General features: G+C 55.3%; 1 protein-coding gene across 2 annotated transcripts in view; it reads right to left on the bottom strand.

Moving 5' to 3' along the window:
- Positions 1-21,592, bottom strand: part of PLXNA4 (plexin A4) — a 422,599-nt gene that overhangs the window by 34,950 nt on the left and 366,057 nt on the right. For both annotated transcript variants that reach the window (XM_079150155.1, XM_079150154.1), the window contains 8 exons: positions 17,115-17,251; positions 16,004-16,168; positions 13,344-13,437; positions 12,630-12,869; positions 11,580-11,726; positions 11,156-11,390; positions 8,588-8,730; positions 977-1,245 (listed from right to left, as the gene is read on the bottom strand). In XM_079150155.1, the coding sequence (XP_079006281.1) occupies positions 977-1,245; positions 8,588-8,730; positions 11,156-11,390; positions 11,580-11,726; positions 12,630-12,869; positions 13,344-13,437; positions 16,004-16,168; positions 17,115-17,251 (1,430 nt within the window). The remainder of the gene's footprint in view (positions 1-976; positions 1,246-8,587; positions 8,731-11,155; positions 11,391-11,579; positions 11,727-12,629; positions 12,870-13,343; positions 13,438-16,003; positions 16,169-17,114; positions 17,252-21,592) is intronic.

Below are 21,592 nucleotides of genomic sequence, written 5' to 3'. Positions count from 1 at the left end.
CAGCTACCTCTTGCAGCAAAAGCCTGAAGCAAACACTTCTGAAAGCCAGACTATCCACAGGACCAGGCAAGGGCCACCGAGGCACAGCCTCAGACCCAGAGACCAAGGGCGGAAGCCGGGGCCAGGCAGACAGAGGCAGAGATCAACAGCTGGTCCGGGCAGAGGGCTGGCTTCACATGGGAGTTTCTAACTTTAGATATGCCAAGGTAACGGCCATTGGAATAAAGTAGCCTGGGGGAGAAGCGGCCTTCCCTCGAATGGGAGCAAGGATGGACAGAGGGAGCACCTGTTTCCTCTCAGGCCACAGCCACAGCCACAGTGTATGGTCACATGTTCACATCTGCCCTTTCAGGTTTTAACAGCATGCCATGGGAGCCACAGGTGGACCAGGGATCTATTCAGAGTCTATAGCAAGGACCAAAAAACACTTGTGGGGCTGCATCGGGTACGTGGTCACCAAAAGGTTTGCATTCAATGCTTCCCCAACTCCGTTGTGCATTCAAGCCACCTGGGTCCTCATTAAAATGCAGAGTCTGATTCGGGGTCTGGGGGAACCTGAGACTTTGCGTTTCTAACTAGCTCCTGGAGGCTGTGCCTGCTGGGCAGCAGGAGGAGATAGGGCCTCTCTCCTAATTCCAGCTCTGGCTTAGCAGAGGCCAGAAGAGGGTCTAAATAACCTCTGAGGTGTCCACAAGAGAAGAATTCTAGTAGAAAGCAGAAAGATCCAGGGAGAGGAAGGGCAGACAAAGTTCAGGTGGGAGAAAGCAGGAGGGCAAGCCAAAGAGCCATGGCTGGCAAACAGGCACCCATGTGATGGCACTGGACAGTGGGTGGTGGGCAGGGTCCTGTAGGAGTGCGGGATGCAGCTCAGCCTCTGGAAGTGCAGTGCCTGACCCTTAGGGAGCCGGACAGCTCGGACTGGAGGAGGCTGGCGGGGAACACTGGGACCCACCGCCCCCCGGGGCCACGCCCTCACCTCCTGAGCAGCAGCTTGGGGTGGTTCTTGCTCTCCAGGTTCTTGTCGATGAGGTCGGCCAGCAGCTGCTTCAGCACATCGGTGGCATACTCCAGCTTGCTCTGCAGCACAGTCATGATGAGCGAGGCCACGTTGCCACGGTCGCGCATGGAGAAGCTGCGCTGGGACTCAAGCGTGCGGATGAAGGACAGCAGGAACACCTTGTTGTTGATGAGCTGCGCAAAGAGCTTCAGGCCTTTCTCCACCCGCTCCTGCCGGTAGCCCGGGACCTGTGGGAAAGGCCAAGGTGACCTCCCGTGGGGAGCTGGAGGTCGCACTCCACCTGTCACTCACAGCGGCAGCTGCAGCACAAATGGCTAATGCTATCCAGCCCTCAGGAGCCCAGCACTGTGCTCAGCCGTGGTCAAGTCAGAACCTCCCTTTTAGAGACCACCCAGCCAAGGCACAGAGAGAACTGGCCACTGTTCGTAAATGGCGCTTCTGGGATTTGAACCTGCATCTGCTGGACTCCAGCACCCGAGCTCCTCCTGATGGTGGGGCGGGGCTGACAAGGTGCCGATACTCCTGTGGGGAGCCTTAGGCATACAGGGCTGCTGTGGCTGCACTCTGCTGATGGGTCACCAGGACCGGGCCTCTGGCTAACCCAACACCCTCCCCTTTCTGCCCTGGGGGTCCTGTGGACAGTCAAGTGGTCTGAGTCAAGATTTCTGTGTTGCACGTGGACTCTGCCACCACTCTGCTACGTAACCATGGACAAGTCCTTTCACTTCTCTGGGGGCCTAAGTTTAGACTCAGAAAAGGGGAAGGTCAAGCCCAACAGTCTCTGAAGAACTCACTGACTCTTGCCTGTGCTGGGACACCTTCTGAGACCCACTCTGTCCAGAGGAGGGCACAGAGATTTTTCTACCTTCCTGCCAACAGGGTCTGTTCCTGGGAGAGCCCAGCTAGGTACACTATGCACTCAGCAGACACCTGCCAGCCACCGAGCTGGGCACAGAGGGCACACCTCTGAGATGTACAGGAATATGCACGGCACACTGGCCATAATATCCCCAAACCAGGATCTCTTGGGAGTCCAGCAACCATGGCATGGCCTAATGCTATCAGGGATGAACCTCATGAACACACTGAATGAGAAATGTCAGACATGCTCTTTACATAACTCAAGTAAGTCAAGACTTTAGACAGGTAAATGAACCAGTGGCAGCAGGAAAATGGTTATCTAGGGGGTGGCTGTGTCCAGACAGGGCACACAGGACCCCTGGAGGGCTGACTTGGTGGGTGGACTCACTTGGGGGAAGGTCACTGGCCTGCGTACTGACAACCTGCGTGTTGCTCCATGTGTCTGCATCTGAGCAAACAAAAGGTGACTTACAGATTGCCCCAGGGAAGCCCTCGGGTCGGGGGCGGGGGCTACATGGGTTTTTGAGGACTGTCACATAGGCAGCAGTAAAGAGCATGCTTTCAGAGCTGTGGAACCTGGGCTTACTTCTGTCACCATCATTTACTAGCTGTGGGACCCTTGGTAGACTTGATTTCACCAACAAAATGAAGATAAGTAACACATAATATGCACCTAGATCTTATTCTATGCCAAATACTGTTCCATGTGCTTTAGGAATAATTGACTCATTTAATCCACAAGACACACTAAGGGAAGGTCCTGTTGTGACCCCAGGAACCCCATGAGGGTAAGAAGCTTTCCCAAGACTCCAGGACTAAAGCGAGCCAACCAGGCCACGAACCCAGCAGTCAGTGCCACGTCCTCCCATCTCCTGGGGCATCACAGGGACTAAGAGACAAGGTGCTCCTGAGGTTCAAACTGGCAAAGACAGAGGCTGCCAGAGAGAGCCTATCCACCTGGGGTCACAGGAGGTGGCAGAACGTCCCTAGCATTCACGACCTAGCCCCCGTGTTCCAGGCCCAGGGTAGGATGTGGGCAGGAGGGTGTTGCTACACGGGCCTAGGCGCTGCCTCAGGCCACCTCAGATCACAGGGCCCTTCTGTGGAGGGCACTGTGGGCCCGCCCTGCACCCTGCAGAGCAGCGCCCTCATGCAGTGTTCCTGGTGGCCTGGCATCGGCAGCACCATGGGTACGGAAGCTGGTGGAAAACACGCAGGCTTCCAGCTCATTCTCAATTGTCTTGCTGGGCTGCAGGGACTTGGAAGGCCAGTTCTCAGGGGAGAAATGGGACCTTGCCAGAGCCAACAGGTACCGCAGGTGCTGGCCAGGGCCACCGTGCAGTTCAGCCTGGCTCTCAGAACTGCCTCTGACCCACCAGAGTCCCTTGCTCCCCAAGAGGCCCACTCTCCGCTCACTCCATGCCTGGCTCCCTCGTTTCCCACTCTCCTGCGGAGGAATTGGCAAGGGACACGTGGCAGCCTCACCTTGCCATGGCCAGGCCTCAATCTGCCACCCGTCTGCCACCCATTGGCCTCCCCGCATCCTGTGACCCTCTTACGTAAGCACGTGCTCACGCTGGACTTCCTTCAACCCATTCGAAGGAGCACTGCTACAACTTACCCTAATAAAACCAGAAAATGCCATTTGTCAGGCCCCCACCTCACGTAGGGCAAGTGCCGGGCACATCACATGCGTTATTTCAATGAAGTCTTCTAATGACCTTGCCAGGGAAGCTACCAGCCTTGTTCCAAGGCCACCCACTGGTGAAGGGCTGTGCTGGATTTCTAAACCCAAGCTTGGCTGGCTTCCTAGTGCCTGGCCATGTCACACCTTTTACCACATCCAGCCCTGCCCCTGGCTTCTCCCTGCAGCATTCCTATGCCAGGCTTCTAGCAGCTCAGACTGGCTGTCACGGGAGGGCAGACATGGGCAGGTTTGCCACTATGGCACCCGGGGAGGGGGAAGAGGTCACAGGAACAGCTAGATGGCATACTGGCCATGACATGCATTCTGGGCTTCCTGACTCGGTTGCACTTTCTGGAAAACACAGATGCTACCTGGGCAGTAGTGCCTGGGGCCCTGGGCAGGAGAGTTTTAGCACAGCCACCTGCAGGAAATAGCATCCAGGCCAGCAGCCTGAGCTTTGGCATCGGAGACCACAGTGACGTGTGTGTGGAGGAAAACTCCATCACCTCTGGGGTCTATTGCCTCATCTATAAAATGAGAATATGAGTGCCGATGTCATAATGTTTTACGAACATTAAATAAGATAATGTATGTAAAGTGCTTGGCAGGTACCGTGCGCACGTTAACAGCAGCAGCTTTATTACCCACTCCACTGACTGCATCTCACAGATTCCTCTCGCCCAGGAGTCTCCGTGACATCTAATGCACGGCATCCCTTGTCTTGGGGTGCACAAGGTAGACGTCTTCTTTTATGGATGGAGGAGATGGAAGGGAAGTACTTCGGTAAAGAGTATCCAGAACAATTTGCTAAGTAGCCTGCCACCCTCCCTGCCAGGCCAATGCCACTCTGAAACAAGACTTCCTTTACACACAGATGGTTCTCTAATTTAGTTGAAGTCTGTGAATATAAAACTGGATAGTAAACTTTAATTGTAGCCCAACAGGTTAGAGTTTAGAGCCGGTGAGGGGGTGAAATTGGGAGAGTGATTGACGGCTCCATGTTTCCACTGGTATGTGATGAGTACCCAGACTTACCCAGTGGGACACAAAAGAGGGGGCGTGGTGATCCGCCTGCAGGACAGCCTACACAAGAGAGGACACCTCTCTCTTCACACTTCTACAGGTGACTTCAGGGGTGGGCAATGCTGCTTTAGATCAACTAGAAGCTTCCCCTGGAATGTTTCCACACCAAGAGTGAGAACTTCTCCAGTAGCCAGAATGGGTTGAACACACGCATAAAACCATGATCCACAGAAGATTCCTGAGTTTCACATCATCTTAGGCTATGCTGAAGTTGAAGACAGGGCAGTAAAAGTGGGGTTTTGTCCACAAGCAGTTAACTAAGAGTTTGTTGGGAATGAAGACACTGCTCTGTGGCCACATGGACGAACCCTGAAAACATGCTGAGTGAAATAAGCCAGACAGAGAAGGACAATACTGTGTGACTCCACCATAAGAGGTCCCCAGAGTAGGCAGATTCACAGACAGAAAGCAGAGAGTAGCTGCCCACAGCTGGCTGGAGGGGGAACCAGGAGTTAATGCTTCAGTTTGGAAAGAGGCAGTTCAGGAGATGAATGGTGGTTATTTTTAGGTATTTAACTATGTGCCTAAAAATGGTTGAAATGGTAAATTTCATGTTATGTATACTTTGCTATAATTTTCTTTTATAGTCACATGACCTGCTGGTGCCTGCCTATGCCTGACGATTAGCCCGTCTGTGGGCTCCTTACTCAGGGACAGGAGTGAAGCTCGTGGTGAGTCCTTGAGAGCAGGAGGTTGGGATCAGAAAGTCTCCCTTTCTGACAAAGTCAAAGAAAATAGACAGGAGTCATGTTTGAGGGGAGATGTGAAGGTTCCAGATGAGGAACCAGGCCAGGATAGGACATGGTGTGATTTACGCCATGCGTTTGGAGCCCAGGTGGGGTATGTCCTCGGGAAGCATCTCGAGAGGAGTACAGGTTGGCAGGGTGATTACTAGAACACCACAGTCCTGAGTCCCAGTCCCTCTCTGTCCTCTGTGCCAGATGGTGGTGAGTTGGGGACTTGTGGTTGGTGGGCAGCCCTGGGGGTGTCTTATGTACCGTTAGCTCATTTGGGGTGGATGGTGAGCCCACAGAGTGAGGAGACAATGACCTGAGACCATGCCAAGCAAGGACTGCAAGTTTTCTGAGTAGAGAGCAGAATTTTTGGTGTTCATTGGGTAACTTGAGATGCCCCTGTTTGGGGAGGGGACTTGGCTACTGCTGGAGAACTAGGCCAGAGGGGCCAGGGCAGGGTGAGAGGAGAGGACATGCAGGGTGCCCACGCCTTCCTTTCTGACTGAGCAGTGCCTCTCACTGGAGGTGAAGGTCATGGTCATTCCCATCTGGATCCTCTGAGAAAACTGGTCATAGAGGGAAAGCCTGGAGGAATACCACTGGGTAGGAGTCCCCTTTTGGCTGGGGCCTGGCTCAGTGCAGAAAGGCAGTGAGAGGGAGTCTTTTGCATTCTGGACCTGGGCTGAACATGTACAGTGAAGAAGTTTGAGCACGGAACCGCTCCGGGTGGTCCACAAACGAGTGGTTCTATCGGAGCAGTACAGTGTCCACTCACATGGACCCATCAGGTCCTGAGGGACAGTAACCATCTGAGGGACATCACCCTTAACAGTGCCTGGAGTATATGCCAAACCAGTGCCACGCCAGATCTGAGAGTCTAAGACTCTCTAGGGAGGCAAGATGAAGTGGGACCAAGTGAGGAACAAGAGTGGATGCTAAAGCAGGCCATGTGAACAGTCTGGGTAGAAAATGTGGGGGTGTGCGCGTGTGTCCCCCAAGAGAAAACTTGTGTGGGAGGTGACTGTCCTGCCCCAAAGCATTCAGGCTGGCCTATAGGGAGCTCAGCTTTGACACGGTCTTAGAAAATACGATAAAGCAGTTACATCCTTAAAGGACTTACTTAAGTGAGTATTGAACTAGTGAAAAAAGGAGAATGAGTGCAGGTATCCATCCTAGTTGAAGTCCTAGATTTTTCTCTATCCCATCCAGAGGAGTATAACCCCCTCCCCAGACTGCCAATTCCACCCTCCTGCAGAGAGACAGGCAGACATTCAGTTCTTCAGTTGCTCACCATTTCTTGTGTGTCTACTCTGCCAGGCACCCTCCTAGGCTGGAAGGTGGACTCACGAAGATTAACTAACAAAGCAGAGCAGAGCATGCCCGTGTCCACAGACATAGCCACCCTGTCTTTCCATAAGTCCATGGCTCTTTTTTTGCAGTGTTTGGGATTGAACCCAGGGTCTTGCACATGCTAGTAAAACGCTCTACCACAGAGCTACACTCCCAAACCTTTTGATTTTTTGATTTTGAGACAGTGTCTCACTAAATTGCTCAGGCTGACCTTGAACTTGTACTCCTTCTGCCTCAGCCTCAGGAGCAGCCGGAACTACAGGTGTGCACCACTGTGCTCTGCTCCCATTTCTCTCTTAAACTAGAACTTGCATACCCTTTGGTGCCCTACAAGACCCGGTGTTTTGTTGCAAATAAAGGGGAGGCTGGAGGAAAAGTGAAAGGCAGGGAGAGACGAGGGGACGAGAGAAGGGAGCACAGCCCAGGAGCCAGACCAAGGCTGCAGCGGATACAAGCCTTGTGGACGCCTGGCATTTTAATGTGATGTATGATTCGCATGTGAATCCACGCATATACGGATGTGGGCAGAAGAGGTACGTCACCATTGAGGACTGAGAGCCCGCTGCCTACAGCCTCTGACAATGCTTCACGGTGTCAATCAGCTGAGGAGCCAATGGGAGCCCCTCGACAAAAATACCCACCCCCTGGCCATAGAAACACACGTGTGCTCCATTCAACAAGCAGCAGGGACAAAAGTGTGTGCCACAAGCATAGTCGTGCACATGCATGTGCTGCCGAGGTCACTGCCTGCCACAACCCTTGGAACAACAACACTCCTCAGGCTCCAATATTGGCATCGCCTCCTAAGCCCTGAGAAAAGGGTCCGTTTTTATTTTATGGACACCGTCAATCTTGGAGTTACTCTTCTTTCCCACAGGGGCTTCAGCTGCAGGCTTTCCTTCCATCCTAGTTGAGTATCCAGAGGTCCCAGGCAGGTTACTGCTGTGGTGCCCTCAAGGTCAAGTGCCCAGGCTTGGGGTAGGGAGCAAGCATGCTGGAGTCTTAAGTGCCTAGACTCAACCGCTGCCTCTGTCCCCAGCAGCTGCATGGCCCCAGACAACCACTGCTTCTCTGTTCCCTTAGTTTTGTCACCTGTGAAATGGGCTCACCCACTCAGAGGGGTTCTGGGTGGTTAAATGAATGGATCTATGCAAAGTGCTTAAAGCTGTGTGGGCACGTAGGTGACAGTCAACTAATAGTGATCATTCCTCAGGATTATTATTATGCCCTGGTTTCCTCATTTATATTTTTCAGTTTTCTCTGGTATTTATCTTTATAAGCCATTCCAAAGCTCTTTCGGAACAAAGCATAATATGAATATATGCATAAGCCAGATACCACGCTAGACAGTAAGTGGGATAAAGTGTTCAGAAGATGAGGTCCCGCTGGTAGAAAGATGGCTAGGATTTTATCATTCACATCCCCCCTTCCCTCCGCATCACCTATCTTTCCCAACTAAACACCAAGTGGTAAAATCCCTTATACATTTATTGAGCACCAACGAAGTGATAAAAATCCTTTACATTGTGGTTTTTTCAATGAGGGTTCATGAACGCCCTCAATTTATCAGCCATAGTTCTTGTTTCTCTATATAGCTACCATTTATCTGGGGAGAGAGTCCTTACTGTCCATTCAATTCCCCAAGGGCTTGTGACCCCCTAGGACTACTCTGAGGTTCCCTTGGCTTGGCCCCATCTCCTCTAGAGGGACCAGCTGGTGCCCACAAGCTGGAGGACCTCAGGTAAGGTACCCCCCTCCCTGGTCTCAGCTTTCTCATTTCCAAAGGAGGGGGTTGGACTTGCAGACTGCCACCACGCTGTCCGGGTCTCACACCAGCCCAGCACCACCCCTTACCTCGAGGTCCCGGAGCACAGGGTGGTCTTCAATTCCTGGGAATAGCACTCGCATGGTGTAGGTTCTGTAGTCTAGGAAGGGGATCCCAGCTCCATCCAGGTCACTGGTCAGCTCATGGATGTCTGTCTGCAACTCAGCAAAGGCTGGCAAGGAGAGAAGCCCATGAGGCCATGGACAGGGCAGGCCCAAGAGCTACCCCAGCTAGGAATGCTCAGAGCCCCCACCCGGGCTCCTGTGGGACATGAGCAACGCCTTGGATGTGCAGGATAGGGACAGATGGCATCTGCACGGGGAAGGTGCCCCGGGATGAAGTGTATATGGAAGTGCATCCCTTACAGGTGGAGACACGCAGGTGTGCCTTCCTTCCTGCCTCAGGGGAGGCTACCTGGATGAACTATGATCCCAGTGTGGGTGCTGCTGCCTGTCACCTGTGGAGGCAGCTCGGGCCTCCTGATGGACAGTCGCCAGGCCCCAGCTGGCCTCCAGGAATATCTGTCACACAGCACCAAAGTTGCCGTCACATCCTCTTTGGGGTCACCCTCTGCCACCAGAGGCACCCAGCCTCCTGCACACACACACGTACACACACATCCAGGGTGGATCAGCACGTGCTGGCACAGAAGAAGAGCCAGTGGACATGGACTAGCCAATATTTCTTTCTATTTATATAAATTTAAGAACAGGGAAAAAATGCTTTGTGGGCTCAGAGGGGTTCAACGTGTGTCTAGGGCCCCTGAAAAGCCAGCCCAGTGCCCATATGGGTTATGATGCCACGTGAGCCAGATGACGCACCCCAGGAAAAGGGGACGTGGTCCCGTCTACCCTTCCTACTGACGCTGGGGGAGTTCTACCCCTCCAGGTCCCAGGACCACAGCTGTCAGCTGGTCCCGGCACCAGGAGAGAACTAAGGCTTGACAGAGAGGACCTGGGAGAGGCCTGGCCTTGGGCGGCGGCCCCATGCCCTTCCTCTGCTCCTCTCCTCCTGCACCTCCCACCTCTGCTGTCCACGTGGACACTGGGGTCCTTGTCGTGCAGTGACCCTGAAAGCAGAGAGCCCTAATGCAGCCAAGCAGAACTCCCTCCACCGTGTGTGGGCATGTGTGTGCACGGGGGCGTGTGTGCAAAAGGGGAATCAGCAGGCCTCTTGGCATGCACTGTCACCACAGCCCAACACACACTCACACGCATCCTGAGTGGAACATGCTTGCAGGAGGGCATGGGAATGTGTGCACAAGTGGTTTAGGTGCCTCAATGTGAGCGTGCAAACATGTTGGTGAGTGTGGGAGGGAAACGTGCCCACACAGGTGTGTGCTTACACATCCAAAGGCCAAGCCCAGGCAGGGCCGGGGCTGGGTGTCTCCTGAGCTTGGGTGTGAGTGACGGCATGGTCTCCCTGAAGGGTGTCAGCCCCAGTGCCCTGGAAAGTACCTCCACCACTAGCCCCACATGTCCTTTGCAGTGAGAATCCCTTTTGCCTCCCTGGTGGCACAGCTGTGCCTCAAGTTAGAAGCCACGGGTTCCTCCTGGCCTCTACTTTTGGGCTGGATTCCCCTCTGCCTGCTGAGCCTCCCTCCCCAGGGACCTTCCAGGAGGAGCCTGGCTTGGCCCTCCCCTCCGCCACCCTGGAGGAGGAGGGAGTGGGCTTTTGATGGGTCTGCAGCTTTCCTTCAAGTCACCCCGCGCCTCCAACATTCAAAGCCTCCGTGCCTGCCACACATAAAAGAGATTCTAATCACTACACCTAATTAGAGGGAAGAGTACTTTGCGGAGAAAAAAATTAAGCAGCGTAAATATAATAAAAGGCAGTAATTAACAGTCCCACAAGGCAGATGCCGTGTTGACAGCTGAAGGATGCAGAGGGGACCAAATGGATCCACTTCCCCATGGAAAATGGACGCGGCTTCCTGGTGGGAGTCAGTGCTGCGGGAGCCCAGGTACAGGGCCAGATTCACTCTGTGTGCGCACTGTCAGCAGAGACCTGGCTGGGATCCTTCTTCCCAGGGCGACTCACACAAGGATGTCCTGGGGTTACGAGCGAGCGCACGACTCCTAAGCTTCCTCCTTGGGCTGAGTGTGGCTGATTTCACTTCGTAGTAGTGTTTGTGATTTTTTATAAATACAAGCTGTGAAACACTCTTCCTTCCAAATTGCAGATCAGCCCTGCAGCCCTCCCTTCCTGCTGACGGAAGTAAGCCGAGGATTGCTTGAACGTGTCATGTCAAGACACCCCCAGTTCTCCCCCGGAGGAGAGTGAAATCCACTCTGCTAGGATGCCGGGCCTAGAGGCTGCTCTTGTGAAGTGTGAGCCCAGTCTGATACTGGAAGGAGCATGGGGAGTGGCCGTGACTCACCCAAGGCTACCAGAGCAGGACTGCTAGGACAGGACTGTGTTCTGGAACATGGGCTCAGAGCAGGGGAGGAGGCTGCGCAGCAGGTGCCTGGTCCCAGTGCGCCCACCGCTCTCCAGCCTGCTGGCTGGGGTGTGAGTGGCAGGTGCACATGCACTTGAGGACACACACACGCTCACAGCCTCCTGCATGGGGCACCGGGCTCTGGTCGTTCAGTTACCTTCCTTGCACTCCAGTGCCACACGAGACTCCAGGTTGTCCATCTGCATCTGCAGCCTCTTCAGTGTGAGGTCGCTCTCCCGCGACTTGCGTTTGTAAGCGATGAGCACAGCCACGATGAAGATGATGAGGAGGCCACCGGCCACCGCGATGCTCACGATCGCCGGCAGGCTGAGCGGGCTGTCAGGGGCGATGTACACCATCCCCGGGGAGTACTCCATGCCGCCGACGCGGGCCTGCGGGGCACAGTGGGCAAGAGGGAGCGCAGAGGGGACAGGCTGAGAGGTGGGTCTGGAGAGGAAGCAGGGGCGGGGCTCTGGGTGGAGCCTTCACCTCAGGCCCGGATGTAGCCGGACTCAGACCCCTCCTTCCCGGCATCCCTCTCGCGCTCCTCGCAGGGAAGGGAAGGGTGCCCCCAGCCTCACCATCACTTTGTGCCTCCCTATGAGGTTGGGGGACTCGCAGAGCAGCTGCACGTCCGACACGGTCACGGTGCACGGCTTCTCCCCCACCAGCACGGTGTAGTTCAGCTTCACGTTGCCCCCAGCCACGGGTGGGATCAGGTTCTTGCCCTGGACAGACAGGAGGCCCCAGTTCTCACCCCTGGGTCAGGGCCACACTGGCCACCCGGACATCCCCCATGCTGGAGAGTGGGCGGAGAGTCCTCCTTCAGTGATAAGTCCGAAAACATCTACAGCACCTACGAACTTTGCAGGTGGTTTGTCCCCCCTGGGTTCACATGCCAGAAGCTGGGTCCTTGGTACAACAATGTTGAGAGGTGGTGAGACCTTTAAGATGAGGGGCCTAGAGGGACAGCATTACCTCCCTGACCTTTGGCTTCCTGTCTCACCATGTGATCTCTTCCTCCCACACATCCTCTCACCCTATGCTGCCCTCATGGGAACCGTTGCAATACTATTTGAACTTTCTGTCTCCAAAAGTGTGAACTAAATAAACTTTCTTTCCTTTGTAAGTACTCAGCCTCAAGTATTTTGTGATAGTAACAGAAAGCCGATTAATACAGCATTCTCCTTCCTCCCAGTGAGAAATCAATAATCACAGTACTCTTATTCAGCTTATTCCTAATGTAGCCTCAGAATCCTTCTCAACACAGAGTTGTCGTCAATCACTACCCCTTGATTCAAATTGTCATATGAGTTAAAGTTAACTTATAATCCATACTCCAAAGAAACTTTAACTGTGGTTAGCAAAGGGCTTCCTAGGAGGATGCAGTGTGGACCTCCAACTGTCCAGTTTCTGGACTCTGAAGACAAAACCTGGGAATCCAGAGACCTGTGTGGATGTGCCTGCCCTGGACAGATCAAGCCTAGAAGCACAGTTCTGGCTATAATGCAACCTGTGCAAGGGATCCAGTCACAGTATTTGACAGGAGCTTGTGACTTCTGGCCTTTCCCTGTGACCAGAATCCCACTCCCTCCCTGCAGCGGCCGCCTTCCTCCCAGTCCCCGCCCTACCTTTAGGATGATGGGGGTACCGGGCTTGAGCTCCAGGATTCCTGATGGACCAAAGGCCTCAAACACAGGGTTGGGGTAGTAGGTGAAGTTGGTCTTGTTGAGGATTAGCAGGGACTGGACATTGTCCAGGATGAAGCCAAATTCCTCAGGCCTCTCGGTGAGGTCCGACTGGTGGTCGGGACCCAGGGCCAGGGCTGGAGCCTGGCAGGTCATCTCGGTCGCATTCAGAACCTCACAGATCTGTGGGAGGAGCCCGAGAGGGGAGGCCATGCACCTGGAGGCTCGCACCTGGCCTCTGGGGAGCTGTGCACACGACACGGGGCTAACACAGGAGGACTGGGATGAGGGAACGGGACCCCATGCTTGGGAACTCAGGGTGGCCTTTGGTGGTTGTCACCTAGCTGTGGCTTTGCCTATAGGAGGCATGGCAATGACTTGGGTGTTTTCTAACCCAGGAAGCAGCCACGGGGTCAGAGGATGCAAGAGTAAGGGTTGAAAGACCCAGAAAACCCCAGAAGTGACAGGTCCTCCAGGCCTGTACACCAAGGCCTGTCTCCCCGCTGTCCCACCACCCGGGACTCAGGGGTGTCACATGCTGTAGGTCGCCTGTGTATGGGCGGGGAGCTGCATGTGTGCTTGAGAAGGAAACCCCCACCCTCTGGGAGGCCATGTGCCAGGGGATAGCCGCTGCCAGCCCTGCAGCCCCAGACTCACGTTGATGTGCTCCTTCCCGCCATGCTTGGCACGGATCTGGGGGTTCTGTATGAGGTCCAGGTGAGTCCCCCAGACAGCGATGGGTGTGTTTCCACTACCCGGGAAGAAAGAAAGTGGTGTGTGAATGACCAGCATAGGAGAAGCAATGGCACCCGGTGAGGAGGAGGAGGAGGAGGGGGAGGAGCTATAACAATAGGAACAATGGCAACCAGGCAGCAGGACAGTGTCCCTGGGGGCGAGGATGACAAGCTGCATGGTGGCAGGGACATGTCTCAGCAGCCCAGGGGAAGACAGTGATGATCAGATGGCTTGGACATCCTTGGCCAAGTTCATTTGGAGCAGGGACACCTGTGGAGGCCCAGGTGACAGCACAACCCTTTGGCTTTCTGAGGCCCCTGACCTGAACCAGCTGGTACTCTGCAACCCCAGAGTCTTTTCCCTAGCCTGTCCCCCCCGGGACGTTCTTGCATTGGCCCCGGTCAATGGAAGCCTCCTTCAGATCACCCCACAGGCCCCGGGGACTGAGCACAGCCTCCCCGCCCCAGGACATTTGTGCTACTGCTTTCCACCTTGGAGGCTTCAGGGAAGCTGAGGTGCAGGACGGGCAGTGGCCAGGCACAGACACCTCCCCCAGGAATGCAAACTGAGATGACTAGGGACACAGGCCTCCTACACCCTGGGTGGCACAGGACTGCTACTGGGAGGACTTAGGCTGTTCATCCGGGTGTAGCCTTTGAAGGAGGCACCGCCCTTTCCCCAGGAGGCCAAGATGCTGGCAGGGGTGGGCGCGGTTCTCTGCTGGCTGCCTTCCTGGGGTCTCCCCAAGGGAGAGCAAGGAACCTGGTTCCCAGTCAGGAGCATCTTTAGAAGAACCCTGCTGTCAAACAGGGTTAGCAGGTAAGGTACACACTCGGTGGACAGGAGTCCTCTGCACCCCCCCACATTGCTTTCTGCCCATCTGTCCATCTGCCCAGGTTGAACTTCCAGTTACACACGCACACAACCTCTCCTGTCCACCTGATGGGCTGGTGTCCAGCCATCTCTCCGGTTTTCTCAGTCACCAATCCCACACATAGTTGCACAAGTCCCTATGACGTACTTGAGTGACCCAGGGCAAAGTCACCCCTAGTGCAGAGGACCACCCCATCCTCAGACTTCCTTAACTTGAGCCAACATGTGGGAGCAGGCTGACAGTCCCAGGACATGGGACCTTCCTCTCGAGGTGGGCGAGACATGGGGATGGCTGCTGAGTGCCAGGGAGGAGGACACTTCTACTTCTGGGACGATGACATGAGGAAGAACTGAATTAAACCAGCCTGGGAATTCCTCAGACTCGCAGAGCTTCTGGAGTGAGCAGGATGGGCTGCATTGACCTCCTCGCCTTGCAGGCCCTGGGGCCAAGCCCTGGGTGGCCTTCCATGGGCTGCTCCCTCCTCTATGTGCCTTGTCTTTTTATCTGCTTCAAGATCATGGCGTTAAGGTGTGGGCCTTACAGAGGGACTACAGGGACGACCACATCTCAGCAACTAGGCTGCCCTTCCTTTGGGCTGAGGCAGTGGGTGAAGAACTCTCTTTGTAAAGGGCCAGACAGCAGATATTTTAGACTCCACAGGCCACGAGGTCCCTGTTGCCATCACTTAGCTGCCCTCGTAGTGAGAAAGCAGCAGGAAACAATAGAGATAGGTGGCTGTGTTCCAACAAAACTTTATTTACACAAGCAGGTGGCCAGCCAGATTTGGCCCCGGGGACTCCTGGCTTAAAGAGTGCTCTCTGGACAGGCCTCATCTCTGCCCCTGCCAAACCCTGGGAGAGCACTTCTGTCCCCATTCACTCCTCCAGCCCAGGCCCTTGCAAGCTGGTGCAGGCAGAAGAAGGACTGGGCACTGAGCAGGGGGCAGAGAGGAAGCTGAGCTGGGCACCGTCTACCATGTGAGTTTGCATCTCAGTTAATTCTCCCAGCTGCCTTGAGAGGAAGTTGAGAGAAGGGGCACCAGGGCCCCAGGGAGGGTAGGACTGCTCAGGTCACTTGCTAAGCAGCAGAGTCAGGCTGAGCCTCCTCCTTCAGACCCCAAGCCCTTGTTCTGTTCCCCCTGCTGCTGTCCCCCAACCCCATACGGTGCGGTGCTTTCCCTGTAGAAAGGATGCTCTCTACAGTGCCTCTCTCTGCCTCCTCCAGGACCGGAAAAGCAGACACGTGCTGTCTGCCGGCAGCTCCACCTCTGGTGGTGGGATGTGCCACTGGAGACACCCAAGCTTCCAAATTTCCAGGCCAATCCCTCAGGAGGTGGAGGCCCAGGAACAGTGACTTGCCCGAGGTGTATGGCTGAAGGGCCCTGAGTCCCTGCCCAGAGTCTTTCTGTATAGCATCAAATTCCTGGTTCCTGGGACACCTGTTCAGTGCATATGTGTTGAAAGAGCACAGCCCAGACTCTGTGCCCGGGGAGTGTGCAGTAGAGGGAAGGATGGGTGGGAGCCGGTGCCTGCAGGCAGGACCCTGCACGGCAGTAGCTCCCAGGGAAGCGGGGAGCCCCTGCAAGAGCCGGGCTCATTTGCAGGTGTTTGGGACCAACCCCTGTTCAGTGATCCCCGAAGCAGGACAGGTCCCCGAGCTCTCCCGGCTCCTGAGTGCCAGCGTGAGGTGAGCCCCGGGCAGCGCCTACCTGACGATGCTCCACTCGGGCTCGATGCGCACGATGGTGGGGTCCTCCACGTACTGGAAGACCAGGTCCCGGCGGATCTTGGCCCTGTCCACCTGCACCGTCACCTCCATCTCCAGTACCTCCTCTGAGGACGTGGTGTTGCAGATGATGTAGGACGGAGACCGCCTGGAGGGGAGAAGGCAGGGCGCTGGGTTCCAGTGCAGAGCGGGGACAGTGGCCCTGAGTCAGCGCCCCGCCCCCACGGCTGGCTCCTCAGAGGCAAGGGCCGAAGCTCGGGAACCAGGGACAGAGACTCCCCTTGACCAGGCTGTAGCCCATTTTCATAGGCCTTGTCCTTGGGTCTGGTGAGAGTCCCTGGCCCCTTAGACTGGTGGCCCTGGTGCCTGTTGAGTTGGTTCAGCGGGACCTCCCAGGTCGCCTCTTAGTCCATCTCCTCCCGGCTCCCTGGTTCTGCTGGTTGGCTGTGGATCCCCAGGCCATGTTTGCTGCTTCTGCAGGAGTCCTGGATGAAGCCTCGCCCCATCAGAGCACTCTGGCCTCTCCGCCGTCTGTCCACCCCAGCCAGTCCTTCCCCGGACACACCTCCTGCCCTCTGGCCTCTCCGCCTCCTGTCCACCCCAGCCAGTCCTTCCCAGGACACACCTCCTGCCCTCTCTCCTTGTACTGCCGTGGCACCTGGCCCGTGGAGGGCATGCCCTTCTGGGCTGGAGGATGTCAGGGAGGGACAGCCGCCTGCTTTTGGAGGCTCAGCCTCGGTGCCGTTCTGGTCTGCTCTCGGGAGCCATAGCTGGCTTCAGAGCTGCTGGGGAGGTGCTGCCCCCGGTGCATCCCGAGCTGCTCCCCTGGCAGCCCAGGCCTCTGCAGAGGGGGTGCCATGGGGCCGGGCAGCACGATGGCCCTCCAGGAGAGGGGACCCTGGCAGATGGCACTCAGTCACCTTCCTCTCCCAAAGGGAGCACCCTCTTTCTCAGGTGGGAGCAGGTACTTCTGAGGGTTGTCCTGAAGTCCCTGCCCAGGGCAGCCCCTCCCACATCCCCGAAACCCCAAGTCTCCCAGGGCAGGGGGTGGGGGTGGTTCCCGTCTGACAGCACCCCCAGGGCCTGGGGCTTACCTGTGGAAGAGGCAGGGCTGCTTTCCAAACATCACCACCACATCACTGCCTGCGTTCAGGTTGGTACCCGTGATGGTCACCTGCGTGCCCCCGGACATGGGCCCCCGGCTGGGCTTAAGGTCCGAGAGGGTCAGCGTCTGTGTAGGAAAGGATGAGGCCTCAGACACAGCTGGGTGGTGGAGGTGGCTCTGTACCCTCTACCCTGCCAGAACTGCCTTCTGGAGTATTTGGAGATGGTGGCCTCTAAGAGAGTTGCTCTCCTTATCCTTGTACAAATAGGTACTGTTCTGGACCCGGAATTTGCATCTTTATATTAATAATAGCAATAATTATAGCTGTCATGTGATGTGCCAGGCTTCTCTATGACTTTACCCTTATATTCAGAGATGTTAAGTAAGTTTCCCAAGGTCACACAGCTAACAAGCAGCATGATTGATATATGACTCCAGAGCTCTAGTTCCCAACTGCTTCTCCAATCTGCAGTCTCTGTTGTTTTGGGGAAGGTGACTTGTTCCTTCCATGGGCTTCTCCAGAGAGCTGCCCAAGCATCCAGTGGCCAGAGAAATGGAACGTGAGAGAAAGCCACAGAGAAGGGTCAGCAATTTCTAAGGCCTGCCCACGGCCCCCTGCGGAAGGGTATGTGTGGAAGCTGGGCTGGCATGGGGGCTGGGAAAGGAGCCCTGACAGCTGGGGATTTGGAGTTGCAGTTTGTTCTTTCATTAGCATTTTAATGGAAAAACTTTCCCCAGTCCCAGGTGAGAGGCCTGTATCTGCATTTAAATGAAGATTCTCCCTCCCTTCCTGAACCACCTCCCTCTTCAAGAATTCAACACCCAAGTTGAGCCCACTGGGCTCCTCTGAGCGCTGGCATTCTCTCCTGGGGATCCTCCATCTGGAGAAACTCAGGGGAAGCTTGCCCGTCCACTGCCTGCGCCCAGGTCCCCTGCAGGGCACACCTGGGGTTACCCACTGACCTAGGCCCAGGTTCTCTCTGGCCCTTCCTGGTCCAGGTCTTCCTAAGTTTGGTTTAAAAGGGGAAAAACTGGTTTACTAGGACAAAGATAGGGGGTGGATAAGGCTGTGGAAAGAGCCCTCTTCCTCAGCTCTGTCTGGATCATGCTGTGTGACTTGAGATAAGATATTGAACCTCTCTGATGACAAAATTAGGGGACTGAGCCATAAAGAGATGATATCCAAGGCCCCTGAAGGTTTTCTGCTCTGTAAGTGACAGTAGTTTCTATCTTTTCAAATGGGGCCTTTTGTCTCACTGTAAAGGGGCCTGTTGGCCTCTCCAGAGAGGGAAGGGAAAGTGAGGGGAGACACAGACACGTCTGGTTGTCTGTCTGTGCACGTGGCTTCCAGGTAGGGAAGGGCCAAGAGAGAGAGTGCATGCCAGGAAGTCCAGCTGGGCTGGAGTGTGTCCTCCCTGGCTGGGCTGCTTGGGGTTGGGGCTCCCCAGGGGAAGAACAAGCCACCCCTACAGGGTCTGCAGTATCGCTGTTGTGTGCTGTCTTGGAGGGGGAGTTACCCAGGCCGGGGAGAGGCTGTTATGGAGATACGTTTTAGAGTTGTGAGAAACTATTAATTATTCAAGCCCTGCTTCATAAATATTTCATGCTGGGCTTGCACGGGAAATCAGATTTGGCGCGTTCGCCACCTCCTCACTTGGCGCCATGAATGGAGGTGGAAGGAAAAGGGGAAATTGTGCCCTGCCTGGAGGCCTCTAGGGACAGGGCTGGTGACAGGGCCAGCGATGCTGGTCTGGGCCCCTTGGCCTTTATGTTCGGGTTTTGAGTGAATGAATCACACATCCAAACCTGGCTTGATTGTGCAGGGAAACCAAGGAACAGCTCTGAGAAGGTACAACCCAGCATGCCCCAAGTCCCTATAGGAACCTGGAATGGGGGCTCTCGGGCAGCCCCAGGCCTCCAGAGGAAGGGGCTTCTGTACTGCAAGGCACTTAACTGAGCAGAAGGCAATGAGAACTCTAGGACGCTTGGAAGCCTGACAGAGGGAGTCTGTCCCTTCCCACCTCTCTGAGAGACTCGAGGGGACCCGGCACCTCATTCCCCCTGGAACCCTTCAGAGCTTGCAACAGGGGGCCTCCATGACTCGACCCCAAAAGCCAGGCATCTCTAGCGCCATCCTCTCCCCTGCAAGTCTTCCCAAGGTAGCATGTGGCACCAGGGCAGGTCCTCAGAAGAATCCCTTCAAACAGGAAAGTGACCCGCATCTTTGCACCCGGGATCCATTTTACCAATGCCTATTTGTCTTGTGGGAGCTGCTCTCCTCTTTCCCAATGGCCCCCTGCTCCGTCTCACTTCCTCCCCAACCCCCTCTCTTTCCTTCTCGTCCCATCTTTCGGTGCATGTTCATGTCTGCCTTGTGCTGGAAAAGCCCACCGCCCAAGGTTGCAGTCTGCATGCCGGACAAATCCCGCCTTTCCATCAGCTTCCTTTCATTCCCTTGATTCAACCACATCCTGCTCCAGGTCAGAGACAATCTTCCTGGCAGCAGGAGGGACTTCCGAAGTCTATCATGCATGCTCTTTATAAGAGTTAGAACAGAGAAGGAGCAAAAGGAAAAGTGGTAGCTTCGTAATGAACGTGGTCCCTCCTAGCCCCGTCCTCAGGCTGGGCTGCGCTTAGAGCCACTGGGAGTTTTCTGACCAGGAAAACATGTGTCCTGCCTGCAGAGGATGACTTAGTTAGGAGGGCTAAGGGCTACAGGGCATCCCCGTTAGGGCCCCAGGAGAGGAATGTGCACAATCAAGTCAGAAGTGCCCACGTACCACTGGGTGCCATGGCACTGCCTGTAAACCCAGCGGTTCAGCAGGCTGAGGCAGGAGGATTGTGAGTTCAAGGCCATCCTCAGCAACTTAGTGAACTCTGAGCAACTTAGCAAGACCTTGTCTCTAAATAAAATACTAAAAAGGGTTGGGGATGTGGCTCAGTGGTTAGGTGCCCTGGGTCCAATCCCTAGTGCCAATAAATAAATAAATAAATAAATAAGTAAATAAGTAAATAAATAAATAAATAAATAAAAGAGCCTAGCAAAGAAATAAAGGTCCCAGTGTCACCTGCAAATGCTCACGGGTCAGAAGAGGAACACTGGAGTGCTGTGCAGGAGATGCCCAGACCCAGGGTGGGTGGGGACTGCAGGGGCTACGGGCCTCCCCAGCCCAGCCCTGCAAATTCAGAGGAGGCCAAGGAGTGGGGCGTGGGCAGGCTCCGAGAAAGGGGGATGAGGTGGCTTGGTGCCACCAGAAAGGAGAAGGGAAGGGAAAGGGGTCAGCAATGCTGAGGCAGAAAAACAGACGGAGGAACCAGGACAGCATCTGACAGGCAGCAGGAGTCGAGGTGCGGTTCAGGGTGAAGTTGCTCTTTCATGGAGGAAGATGGGTTCCCAGGGGCTCAGACCAAAGGCAGGGGAAAGATTCAAGAGACCACATGGGGAACGGGCAGAGTAAGACTCCAGGACATGGTGAGGATCCACGTCAGGAAGGAGGGGAAGCTGAACCACAGTCTGTCAAGAGTGTGGGCTGACAGGGACTGGCCACCGGCAGAAACAGGCAAGAGCAGAGGACACACCATCCATGGAGATGCCAGACTGGGCTACAGCAACATGACCATGGCTGTGTCCTCTGAGCAGGTCCCAGTGGTGAGAGGCCCTAGGAGGCACACTGCACCAGCAGCAGAAGTCCAAGGGAAATGTGAGGTGAGGTGGAGGCTGCCCTCACCCTGTCCACTCTGCCATCCAGGGCCACTGACAAGGGGCACAGGACAGGAAGGACCTGGCCAGCTGACCGGCTGGGGAAGCCCAAGGCTCATTGGCCTATATGGTTCCCTCTTTCCTTTCCCTGGCTGCCAGGGAGCAGTCAGAGCCAGCTTTCATGCCCAATACCTGACAAGGGTCACCGGCCTGTATTGAGTGACAGCCACTGGTGTCCAGGACGAAGGTTGGTTTCCCAGAGCAGGGCTGGGGGAGGAGCTGTGGCAGGCCAGCATCTGGGCTGGGGGAGGGCATCTGGGCCGCCTTTACCTGAGGTCCTGTCCCACCAAATTGGAACCCATCCTCAAGTCTTGTGCATGAAGGGTCTTGTCCCCATTCAGACTGTGAGCCTTCTGAGGGACGGGCCGTGCCAGGTCTCAAGCACCTCTGAAACCCCCATAGCCAGGACCATCCAATTATCAGAATGTTCAATAAGGATTTATCAAAAAATCTAGCAAGAGGCATTGTGCAAGGTGATAAATGGCTGGGAGCTAAAGGGAGAGGAAGAAGAACCAGGAAGCGGGGTGGGGGGGGGGGTGGAGGGAAGGACAGAGGTGGAAGGGGAGGGGAGGAAGCAGAATGCCCATAACATTCCAGGGCACTTGATGCCCAGGCATTAAATCCATCACTCCAGGCTTCCATTTCCAAAAGCAGCTCAGAATCCTGAGGAAGTCATGCCAATCTGAGAAGGCTGGTTCTGGAAATGA

The sequence above is a fragment of the Sciurus vulgaris genome, assembly GCF_902686455.1.
Source record: "Sciurus vulgaris genome assembly, chromosome: 8".
Classification (NCBI taxonomy): domain Eukaryota; kingdom Metazoa; phylum Chordata; class Mammalia; order Rodentia; family Sciuridae; genus Sciurus; species Sciurus vulgaris.
The sequence above is the reverse complement of the archived record's forward strand: the minus strand, read 5'-3'. Positions and strand labels throughout refer to the sequence as shown.